The 13,104-nt window shown below is 36.8% G+C and overlaps 1 protein-coding gene across 4 annotated transcripts in view; it reads right to left on the bottom strand.

Annotated features, from left to right (window-relative positions):
* Positions 1-13,104, bottom strand: part of LOC121733398 (calcium/calmodulin-dependent 3',5'-cyclic nucleotide phosphodiesterase 1-like) — a 366,803-nt gene that overhangs the window by 8,440 nt on the left and 345,259 nt on the right. For all 4 annotated transcript variants that reach the window (XM_042123662.1, XM_042123639.1, XM_042123648.1 and 1 more), the window contains 4 exons: positions 12,328-12,577; positions 8,081-8,197; positions 3,591-3,731; positions 170-339 (listed from right to left, as the gene is read on the bottom strand). In XM_042123662.1, coding sequence (XP_041979596.1) covers positions 170-339; positions 3,591-3,731; positions 8,081-8,197; positions 12,328-12,577 — 678 coding nt within the window. The remainder of the gene's footprint in view (positions 1-169; positions 340-3,590; positions 3,732-8,080; positions 8,198-12,327; positions 12,578-13,104) is intronic.

The following is a 13,104-nucleotide window of genomic DNA, read 5'->3' as shown; positions in this document are numbered from 1 at the left end:
GAAAGACCTTTGTCTTACGAATTTTTGGTGCGGCATAGGAGAGGAGGTAAAATCTAATAAATACTCCTTAATATTAGTGTCGTTTCCACTTTTGCCGGTTCTCCAGAAGTTCAAACAGAATTTTCTTTATTTGTTGTGAGTATTGGTTCCAAAGTGTCTTTATAACCACCTGAAAGCAGCGCTGATGTGGTGGTTCTCCAGCACGGCGCGGTCGTTGTACAGCAGCGCGGTGTCCGTGCCCGACATCACGTGAAAGTTGTTGGTGGTGCCCGTGTGCTCGAAGTCGTGGATGATCGCCGCCACCAGCGTCGCGAATATCTCCAGGTCGGACAGCCAGTTCTGAAATATGGATGAAGAAACGTGAAAACACAGGGTATCTAGCAACATGTAAGAAACAGGGGTGTGGTAGCAGATATCGAAATGTTTGTCAAAAATTTTGTGTATGAATTTTTTTGGTGCGATTATCCTGTACTGGAATCTCCTAGTATCTCCCCCCCTCTACAAAAGCGATCGGTTGCTACTGCTCATGAGTTTCACACCTAAACGTGGAGTGGAGAGAGTTGCGGGGTGAGAGGGGAGGCATTCAATCCCAATCCCAGTTCGCTCGCTCATATTTTGTTTTTAATTTCTACCTCACCTTCTAACTATTGTAAGATACTCCTAAGTTAAAAGTCAACCCCCCTAAGACCTGTGCCTTCCCCCTATATAGAATCCTGGCTACGCCCATATATATATAACTATAAATATTAATATAGTCAGGGCGTGGAGATGGCTAAAATTCATCCGGTAGACCTTCTTTCACTTTTTATCGTGCAAATGTAGAAACAAGATATCAATACTAAGTGTGCAAGATAACCTATCGTGCATTTCTATTGTAAATAATTATAAGGGTGAGCCGTCTATATTAAAAATAATAATTAAGTTATTAAAGTAAATGACCAAGATCTTGTTTAAGTATTCAAGTAGAGCAGCTATCTATAGACATGGTTTTAAAAATTACTATCAATTTAACAAATCTACATCAAAATTAAGAAAAATATAGCAATGTTCCATATAAGCATGACATACAGATTGGACGTAATAAGTTATAAATGAGTAGGTTGTTACTGCGGGTTCGTTAGCCATTACAGCCGACAGTTAGTGCGCGTGTTACGGGCTGTAACCACTAATGGGCCGAAACGCTCCATGTCGACGCTACTACAAATAGCTAACATGTTACATAACATACTATGTTTATTATATACAGAGCTCCTATTGTTAGGGGTTATTAGTACACAGGTTTTGATGTCCTTATTAATTGTAATTTATTGATACTTTCAATATTTAGGACTTTACAATCATACTAAAGTATAGAAGAATAATCAAGTGCGAGTCGGACTCGCTCACCGTTATAGAGCAAAAATAGGCCAAGAGTTTATTTGTATGGGAAACCCCTCCTTTAATTTTTATTTTATTTAAATATTATTATTATTATCATTTATTAAAGTACTTACACGTACATTTAAGGCCTTTGTGAAAATTTTAAGTGCCTACCTGTTGTCATTATTTATATCGACCAAAAAAGGCCAAAAAAGTCACGTTTGTTGTCTGGGTTGTTTTTAGTATTTGTTATTGTAGCGGCAACAAATATACACAATCTGTGAAAATTTCAGAAGTCTAGCTATAGCGGTTCTTGACACAGTTGTACACCCTGGCGTCAGACAGACAGACAGCATATGGACAGACGGACAGACAACGAAGTCTTAGTAATAGGGTCCCTTTTATACCCTTTGGGTACGGAACCCTAAAAACTAATATTATTAATATTCATTTTATCAGAGCAGGCAAAACATTTGTCGGCGAGAAAAAATATAATGCTACGCCGTAGCAGTTGCTACGGCGTAGCAGTTGCTATGCGCTTCTACGGAGATTGCATTAATACTCGTAATATTATCATTATGTTGAAATTCGTGTTTGAGCTCATAAATTATATTGAAGCGAAACTACAACATATTTGCGATCTTATTACTAGTATCATAGCTGATAATCTACAGTTAAATCAGGAAAATTTACATAAAAAGTAAGTACGCCTGATTCCTCAAAAAGTTATTCAAATTTCGAACAAATGAAAGTACTAAGCCCACATACAAAGATCATGCATTTCAAATTCATATGAAGATTAACATTTTCTTTGTTCGGAGTACTTATTTGAATTTCGTACGGATGAAAAAAAGCTTCAAATTTAATCCGGGGATGTGGGTTTATCTGAATAAATTATCACAATAAGAAACCCAAAAGATATTTTAATGTTGTTAAACAAACAAGTTTTTAACCAAAATATTTATTAGAGTTTTCGTATTAAGAATGCAAATTTATGGGTTGGGCAGACGAAGTAATTTTTGCTTACATTTGTTAGTTACTTTGTAACTTGTGGAATTAGTTTTCTGGAGTGTCCGCAACTTATTATTAGCCTATTACTCTAGACGATGTAGGGAATTCATTCCATTTCCATTACACACTTATTATCTGTATATCGAAATGCATTTTTTAAGTCGTCTTTTCGCCTATATTTATCTATGGTAAAATTGTTTGTACCGTTGAACTATAATGCATCCGTATCCACTTTACACTATTATTATTCATACATCTATATTGTTATTGTTACGTGTGTGTGAAGTGTATGTTAACATTTTATTATACCACACAAAGCCTACACAATCGTTAGGGTCGCAGTGGGCGCTAGCTCACTTTCATTCGCGGGGTGACATGAAATATGGCGGGCAATCTCAGCCACTTTCGTCGTTTTGTCTCCCAACAATTTCAGCTCCTGTTACACTAGTTTGCGCAGATTTTTTTTCGGAGGGGTCAGCATGAGTTCTAGTAGACAGCTATGTACTCGAATATTAATGTACAGTAGCCCTAGCACAGCCACCAGTAGAATTGCGAAAGTATAGACAAACTGTGGACATAAACTAAAGGTGCCGTTCCGATCTTTACCGCGGCCAATCGCGACTGACAAAAATTCAATTAACATGCCACTTTATGACAGACTATAGTATGTATCATAGAGTAGGATATTCTGTCTGTCATAAAGTGGCATTTTAATTGAATTTTTGAGAACGAAAAAAGATCGGAACGCTACCTTAAGTTTATCTCCACAGTTTGTCCATACTTTTGCATTTCTACTAGTGGTCGTGCTAGGGCTACTGGAGTTATCAAAAGTGTGCAAATAACGTTATCAAAAGCGCGGTTAACAATACAATCTTTGACTTTACCCCCAGTATGTTAACGAGATACGCCATAATGTGTCATGTGGTACTAAACCACATATTATTATAATACATTTTTGAGAGAATATCACAGTAGAAATGACATATTTTAAACAGGGAGCGCTATGTGGTAAAAGTATCTAATATGAGATATATGTATAATATAATATTTCATATTCACGGCTTTGTCGATCTTCATAGCAAACTCATCCTTTTTTATCAAGAAATAAATGTGTAAAACCCTACGTTCATGCTTATTACAATCATGGACGTAGTTTTCGTTTGTATTCACTAGATGGATTGTCGCAGCGTCTAAATTATTATTTAAAAACTTATATTTACCATGAGTCCAGTCTGGCAGAGCATGTAGTGCACGGTCTGCGCGACGTCGGCCGCGTGGAGGTTGTTGTGGTAGGGGTTGTGGAACCGGCAGTAGCCCTCCTCTATCCGGCTCAGGAAATTCTCCAGGATCGTAGACGGCACCTACAGAGGGAAAAATCATTTTAAATAAGTAGAACTTTACATATTTGTGAATAGTACTTATACTTAATAATACTTAATAATAATTCATACAGGTTCCATGAAAATGGGACAAAGTACATTTAATTTCAGAAACCATTCAAAAAGTTAAGTGTGAACTTTATGTGTCGTATTTTAAAATACACAATTAAAAAACTTAACAATTTTATTCTTACATGTTTTATAGTTTTCATGTTAATTTGTCGTTAATAACTTTTCTACTCGCGGAATGATTTATCAAAGTATCCGTCATACTCGGTTTCAGGTTTCAGTATTGTGACATAATTAATTACTGCAGTGACATTGATGGCATGTAACGCGTCATTGTGTTAATTAGCTAATTGATATAGCTTACTGATTATGTATTGATATATGTATGTATGTATTGATTGTACGTTTGAATGGCACCTTAATATGGGACAGTTGAATGAGATCTTATCTGTTTAATTTATTGCAGTTTGACACGTGTTGAGCCCATACTTATATTAAATGCGAAAGATTTCTGTCTGTCTGATATAATCTTTGTAAAATTACATAAAAATTCCGCGGAAGCATTGTTATATTTTGAGACCTATGTTTTACTTAAGAGAGTAATATTACTATGGTAATATATTTTATAAGTGTGAAAACTAAGTACGACGTAACCGACATATACACAAATATGCTTTTATAATATTGTTACTATTTTAACAAATAATAAATAAATAAACATTGTTTTATTTCCGAATAGATTTGTAACAAATACTTTCAGAACGTTGATGCTAATGGTGCCTACCACCGGTTCGGGAACTATCCCGGCGAGAAGAACCGGCGTAAGAAACTCGCACGACACAAAAAAGCACAAAAAACACGAAGTAGGCCAATCAGAAGCTGTACAACGTTCACACTAGTAAATGAGAAAAAGTAGCTATCAAACCGAAAGTCCCTACTATAAGCACTTACTATTTGCCACAATTCGACCTTTTCTTAGTTTTTCAGCGTTATCAATACATCAACTAAAGGGTACCTGATTTATGTCTTAGGATGTTCGTCTGCAGCCCAGGGCAAGTTCTTTTATCTTCAGACCTTCAAGGTTTATTTAGGGTTAAAGGCATTACGTCTGTGAATGACCTATATAAAAGATCTTTTTTGTATTTCTCCGAATCTCTAAGAAAATATTGTATCATCATACAATAGATTTTCCCCAGTTATTTGAAGCTAAACCAACCATTACTGTAAGAAATATATATTGAGATCAAAGTTCGCTTTGCGTAGAGGTTAATAATTTTATAAAACGTCAATCTGTTCTCGAGATCTGTGAATATTTACCTGCAGATATAAAGTGTCTCCCGCGGGGTGGCCATAAACCATTCAGCCATGTTACACGTATCTGACGATGTAATCTAGAGCACCCGGAAACGGCGAAATAAAACGGAGTTTTTAAAGTAGATATGGTGGTATCAGCATTATTTTATTGTATTTAGATTGAGACTCTGTATCGAGAAATAGGATATACTGACCAATCAGTAGATTTAGCTAATACGCGGTAATGATTTCGACAAATATTCCGCAATGTTGTTTTCCGGAGATCACTTTTCAAATTATCTTCTTCTTTTTGAAAATGGCTTTTTGGAAGTTGGATCTTTTCCTATACTGACATTTCTGTACTGTGGCTGCGTTGACGGATAATAATATGAATTTGGTGAAGTTATTTAAAACTACCCGAAGTTTCGTCAATTATTATTGCAGTTCCGATCTACGTAATACGTATTCGCAATGTCTTGACGCTGCGGTGTTTAATTAATTTAAAATAAAAAGCGGCAAAGTGCGAGTTGGACTCGCCCATGAAGGGTTCCGCAGCAGCAATAAGGTTTATTTTAATGAAATTAAAAGGTTTTTGATTTATTTTTATATTTCAGTTGATTTAATGAAAATTAATTTAAGGTTTACCATTTATGACATATAAAAAAACTACTGGCTAGATATCGTCCAAACCAAATTTCGTTGGTAGTTTTTATAGTAATGTACATCATATATTATTTTTAGACTTATCATACCCCTTCTTTAGAAGTTAGAGGGGGGGGGGGGACACACATTTTACCACTTTGGAAGAGTCTCTCTCGCAAACTATTCAGGTTAGAAAAACATTATATAAGAAACTTCAATATGATTTTTAAAGACCTATCTATAGATACCCCACAGGCATAGGTTAGATGAAAAAAAATTTTTTTTTGTTGGTTTTTAGGTTTACCATTTATGACGTATAAAAAAAACTACTTGCTGGATATCGTCCAAACCAAATTTCGTTGGTAGTTTTTATAGTAATGTACATTATATATAATTTTTAGACTTATCATGCCCCTACTTTAGAAGTTAGAGGGGGGACACACACACATTTTACCACTTTGGAAGAGTCTCTCTTGCAAACTATTCAGGTTAGAAAAAAAAAATTAGAAACCTCAATATGATTTTTAAAGACCTATCCATAGATACCCCACACGTATAGGTTAGATGAAAAAGTTTTTTTTGTTTCAGTTGTGCCTATGGGGACCCCTAAAATTTTTAATAATTTTTCCATTTTTGTATCAAAATCTTAATGCGGTTTACAGACTACATCTACTTGCCAATTTTCAATAGTATAGCTCTTATAGTTTCGGAGAAAAATGGCTGTGACATACGGACGGACAGACAGACATGACGAATCTATAAGGGTTCCGTTTTTTGCCATTTGGCTACGGAACCCTAAAAAAGGAGGAGGTTATTAAAGAAATTATGCTGTAGGACGATTTGACGACTAGGATATGTAAGGTAGTATATAAAGTGAACATTGGGTGTTTCACTGCAAATTTTAGACCAAAATCTAGTAACAATAATAATATAATAATACTCCCCACACCGGTTTCGGTGACGGTGGCCGGTTTCATTGAAACCAGACCAGGTACGCAGGAGTAATTTTATAGTGCCCAAGTGTGAGCACTCTCTATTCCTTTACTCTCATAACCCAGTGGGACGGAAGACCGACACGACTGGCGAGAGATCAGGCGCAGGACCGACTTTTTACATGCCCATCCGACGCATGGATCATCTTACTTGTCAGACAATCAGGTGATCAGCCTGCATTGTCCTAACCAAACTTGGAAATAACATGTTTCCAACGCGGGATTCGAACCCACGACCTCCGGAGTCGAGAGCGACGCTCTAACCACTAGACCACGGAGGCGTTAAACAATAATATAAGTGTAACGTAAGTAATGTAATGTCAAATCATATGCCGGTTCAACTTTTCGACGTCTAGGCTAAAATGTAAGGATTAGTAGAAAATAAAGTGGGTGTTTCACTGCAAATTTTAGACCAAAATCTAGTAACAATAATATAAGTGTAACGTAAGTAATGTAATGTCAAATCATATGCCGGTTCAGCTATTCGACGTCTAGGCTAAAATGTAAGGATTAGTAGTAAATAAAGTGAACATTGGGTGTTTCACTGCAAATTTTAGACCAAAATCTAGTAACAATAATATAAGTGTAACGTAAGTAATGTAATGTCAAATCATATGCCGGTTCAGCTATTCGACGTCTAGGCTAAAATGTAAGGATTAGTAGTAAATAAAGTGAACATTGGGTGTTTCACTGCAAATTTTAGAGAAAAACCAAAATCTAGTAACAATAATATAAGTGTAACGTAAGTAATGCAATTTCAAATCATATGCCGGTTCAGCTATTCGACGTCTAGGCTAAAATGTAAGGATTAGTAGTAAATAAAGTGAACATTGGGTGTTTCACTGCAAATTTTAGACCAAAATCTAGTAACAATAATATAAGTGTAACGTAAGTAATGCAATGTCAAATCATATGCCGGTTCAACTTTTCGACGTCTAGGCTAAAATGTAAGGATTAGTAGTAAATAAAGTGAACATTGGGCCTTTCACTGCAAATTTTAGACCAAAATCTAGTAACAATAATATAAGTGTAACGTAAGTAATGTAATGTCAAATCATATGCCGGTTCAGCTATTCGACGTCTAGGCTAAAATGTAAGGATTAGTAGTAAATAAAGTGAACATTGGGTCTTTCACTGCAAATTTTGGACCAAAGTCTAGTAACAATGAAAGTGTAACGTTATTAATGTCAAAACAAGGTTTACTAGATCAGCTAGTTATCTATTAACAGAGAAGTTGATTTCTAGGCAGATGGCGGACCTAAGTAATTTGGTTAAGTTAAGGTTGGCGTTAAGTCAAACCCATCAGACTGATCACAATTAACATTGAATTGACATAAGCCGACCAAATGACGTAGGTCCAACTGTCTAGGAATCAGCTTTCTCGATGGTACAAACCTTGAACTTGTGTATCATGCCGTATCGGTTGAGTAGCTCGTAGCCGAGGTACTTGACGGGGGCGCCGGTGGAGGCCTCGTGCAGCGCGAACACGTCGAACGACCACTCGTCCAATGTCTGAAACAAATTGTTCGTAGTTTACAAGACTGCGCTTTACTCCTTTGGGGGAGGTTATAAAAATATTGTTTTTATTTATATGAGAGCGCCAGGAGGAGGCTTATGATTTCTACACACTGACCTCTATTATACAAGTACGCTGGACTTATGATACCCACCTGTTTTTGTGCCTATTTGAAGCGGAATCAGCGCCCCCAATGCGGTGGAAGAGAACCTAATCTGACGTAAAAATGACGTTTGAATGTAGCTTTATTGGCGCTGATAGCAGTAGTGAGAGTACTTGGAACTAGTACTAGCGATGACAACTGATGTTGTTGTTGTTATTGGTTGTGGTTACGTCAAATTTAGTTCTCTTCCCCCGCATTGGGGGCGCTGATTCCGCTTCAAATAGGCACAAAAACAGCAGTCATTTCAAAGGGTATCATAAGTCTAGCGTACTTGTTTAATGGAGGTCAGTGTTTCTACAGGGTGTAACAGAACTAAGTGATAATACTTTAGGGTGTGTGTAAGTCACCTGTATGCAGTTCACTGTAAAAGTACTAAGTAGTAGCGTTGAAAGGCCATTTTCACCTTTGTATGGAAAAAGAAAAATTCATGCTTGTCCATATCTACAAATCCCAAAAAAAGCTCTTTCAGCGCTTCTACTTTCACATTGAACTCTATATTAACGGGACACATACACACCCTAAAGTACTACAAAGTATTATCACTTAGTTTTATTACACCTTGTAGAGTACCTATGTAACAATTGTTTATGTATAAAAGTTGTTTTTTTTTATATGAAATAAGGGGGCAAACGAGTAAACGGGTCACCTGATTTAAAGCAACTTCCGTCGCCCATGGACACTCGCAGCATCAGAAGAGCTGTAAGTGCGTTGCCGGCCCTTTAAGAGGGAATAGGGTAATAGGGGAGGGTAGGGAAGGGAAGGGAATAGTTGAGGGTAGGGAAGGGAATAGGGTAGGGGTTAGGGAATAGGGTAGGGGTTAGGGGATTGGCCCTCCGGTAAACTCACTCACTCGGCGAAACACAGCGCAAGCGCTGTTTCACGCCGGTTTTCTGTGAGAACGTGGTATTTATCCTGTCGAGCCGGCCCATTCGTGCCGAAGCATGGCTCTCCCACGTATAAAACACAAATAACTAATATTGTTTAAAAAAAATGTAACCAAATACTATTCTATTTATTTATATAACACCACGCGTTGTTAAACTTTCATCTATAGGATTAAAAAATCATCGACATAAAAATAAATGGCACTTGAACCGATTGTTCCGCCTACCAATTTCGCTGATAAATGCCAACATTGAGAGTACTTGGAACTAATACTAGCGATGACAACTGATGTTGTTGTTGTTATTGGTTGTGGTTACGTCAAATTTAGTTCTCTTCCCCCGCATTGGGGGCGCTGATTCCGCTTCAAATAGGCACAAAAACAGCAGTATATAAAATAGCAGTATGTAAAATACTATTCTATTTATTTATATAACACCACGCGTTGTTAAACTTTCATCTATAGGATTAAAAAATCATCGACATAAAAATAAATGGCACTTGAACCGATTGTTCCGCCTACCAATTTCGCTGATAAATGCCAACATTTTTACACAGAACTCTTGATTGCTTTCACAGCTTTCGATTTCATTTGCTTTGCAGTTTTTTGTTTGATTTGTTAGATCTAATATATAAAATTCTCGTATCACAGAGTGCGCGAATTCCTCCAAAACGGCTCAACGGATTATAATGAAATTTTGTATACGTACATTCGTTAGGCCTGAGAATAGGTTTTTATCTACTTTTTTGTAAAACAACGTTTGCCGGGTCAGCTAGTTTTTGTGTAAAAAAGCAGTCGAATTATTCAGATATTTTCCCTACAGGGTAATTTTAAATTTCTGACTTATAGGATCACTCACATTAACACGCGGAAGTGGGATAAGAGGAAAAAGAAATAAACGAGCGCTTCTTGGAAGGCGTCATACATGAGTCGCAGAAATTGAGAACCTTTTATGGAATACCGGAGCTTCCACGGACAAGTATCCGTAAAAGAGGATTACTATATTTATTGAAAATACGAGACCATAGTCCGACACGTCTGTCAGATATACATAGTGCTTTTGTACTTTCGGACGTGGGCTCACTTTTAAAAGGGAGGAAATGGCCGTACTCTCCGCTCATCTGGAAAATTCTAAGTTGAATGTTATATCGAGTCAAATGTTACTTATAATATAAAAATACAATAATTTATATTATAAATATTTAGAATTTAGTAGGAAAGATAGAATTTAACAATCATACCTACTATGAAGTAGGCGTCAGACCTGGTACCTATAGTTTAGTTTGAACTAATATAATATATAATATTTATGATTCGAAACAAACAAGAAAACATAATCCACATTTAATTTCATGCGAAGGTGTTTTAAACGAAGCAATGACAGTCAGATTAATTAGCAATTTAGAGCAGTCCGCGTCTTATCCACTTAAGCTTTTTACGAAAGCTTATTAATTAAAATGCTAATTCAAATTGCTTAATGGGCGTCAAAATTCGCTCGGGCCTCGGCGATAACATTTTATTTATGAAATAAAAACAATTTATCACGATTGGCCCAGGAGTAATGGAGAGGATCCCGCGCCCCCGGCGTTAACCGTAATTAAATTACAATGCGCTCTACTTCTAACATTGTTTACCGAACTATTTATCTTTCATTTATTACCTTTTAATAGGTTATTTGAGTACGTCGGATTTTTATTTTATTGTGTAATACATAAATATAATTACATTAAAACAAATATTATATTCGACATATCCCAGCTATACCAATTTAGACACTAGAAACTTTACAGCCAAATTATAACTACAAGTATCTGCGAGCGATTTCAAAGGTGAAGGATCTCGTAAGACTCAGAATTAATTCCAAACGTTAATTTGAGAACACTCAGGTATTAAGCGCTGTTTGAATTTGGAAAGTACTAAACACTGTGATGTCGCACACGACAAACTAAGCTCGGTTGATACGCTTGTTTACTTCAAATAATTAAACTGTCGTCGATTAATTAGACAACTAACTATAGGCATTAAGATAGTATTACAATTGTAAAGTTACTTATTTAAGCTTGTAGGTTGGCATCTATTTTAATCTCAGGAAGGTGTCCACTGTCGAGTGACATTTGATTTAGAAATGTGCCTTTAAAGTACTCATTTGCTCGTTTATTTCATTTGAGCAGAAGGGGGATCTTCTATACATATAAATAAAATTGGAGTGTCTGTTTGTAATATTGAAATAACTGTTTTTTACTACATGCATATGAATATTTAGACGGTACATACACCGAAATAACAATTTTTAGAATTTTTGTCTGTCTGTATGTCTGTCTGTTTGTTTCGGCTTATCTCCGAAATGGCTGGACCTATTTTGACGGGACTTTTATTGGCAGATAGCTGATGTAATAAGGAGTAACTTAGGCTACTTTTTAACCGACTTCCAAAAAGTAGTAGGATATTTTTTACTTTTTTATGTTTTACCTATGTATTTTACTCCGCCGTTTGTGGACCGATTTTCAAAATTCTTTTGTTGTTGCATAAGATATGGTCCAAATTGGATACCATGTTCATAATGTTCATTCTTTGTTATCAACTTACCACATTTTTTTAACGCGGACGAAGTCGCGGGTAACAGCTAGTTTTAAATAAATACAGCGTTGGTACAGTCTCGTTCTTATTACAAAACCTAATTTTCGTAAAATTTCAAACCAATGTTAGGCGCGTGCACGATGAAGATAATAATATCAGGACATTAGACAAATATATTCGAGATTTTGGATCCAAACGCCTCATTCAAAATGCGTAAGTAATATGATTTAGATTCGAAGTCTTCACCGCGCGACAGCCAATAAACTTTCGCAGCTAACGCCTCTAGTCCATCGACGCTGCGAACTGCGAAACATCGGCGAACTGAACGCGAAAAATCTGCGAAACAGCAATAAGCCATTGTCGTGTGGCGGGTGAGACAGTAAATCGGTTCGCCGCTGTTTCGCAGTTCGCAGCGTCGTCGGTGTACTAGAGGCGTTTGACAAAATATGAACGCGTGGTAGGTTTTCGAATCCGCGGCGAACCCCGCAGGTAACGGATAATACCTTGAGGACTCTGACAACATCTTGTGGGAACTGCATGAGGGCCGTACTCGTGACCCGCCTGTAGATCCTGTCCACGAATATCCCCGCCCTGATGGCGTGCGCCACCGACCGGAACTTCGGCTTCTCGTCCGACTTCCGCTTCGCCGTCGCCAGCTGCCTCGTGAACGTGGACGCCAGCCACTCCCGCACCTCCGGCGGCACGGCGTCCGGCTGAACCTCCGATAACTCATCGTCTTCGTCCGCTAGTCTCCTGTGCACATAAACTCAGTTTAAACAGACGTAAATACAGTCAAACATCGACAATTAGTACTGTCAAAAGCTGTGAATCCATATAAAAATATCAACTCTCGGTATCAGTTTTCCGTGAGTTGTTTCAGCACTCGAAACTGATGAATTCACTCGCTCAAAATAAATAGAATAATTTCGGTGCTTCGAGTGCCGCATCCCGAGCTTTCTGAATGAATAATCAATAGTATAATATTGCGAAATTTTACTTTATTACTGCCGTTTCCAAATTGAAGTGTAACAACAAAGAATGCTTTAATCAATTGAAGTGCCATTATTATACGCTGTTATTATAATTTATAACTGAGTACTATTGAACGCGTTTCAACAAAATTGTACTACAAAGGAAATTAAATTGTCTGATACACGCTAATATTACTAGTAGCTTTTAATACTGGAAGATATAACCTACTAGTAGATGATCTAATCCAAACAGACCTAACTAATAACAATAATTGTAAAACCAAATATTTTTGAAAATACCCTCTAAAA

The sequence above is a fragment of the Aricia agestis genome, chromosome 1 (assembly GCF_905147365.1).
Source record: "Aricia agestis chromosome 1, ilAriAges1.1, whole genome shotgun sequence".
NCBI lineage: Eukaryota > Metazoa > Arthropoda > Insecta > Lepidoptera > Lycaenidae > Aricia > Aricia agestis.
This window is presented reverse-complemented; position numbering and strand designations above follow the sequence as displayed.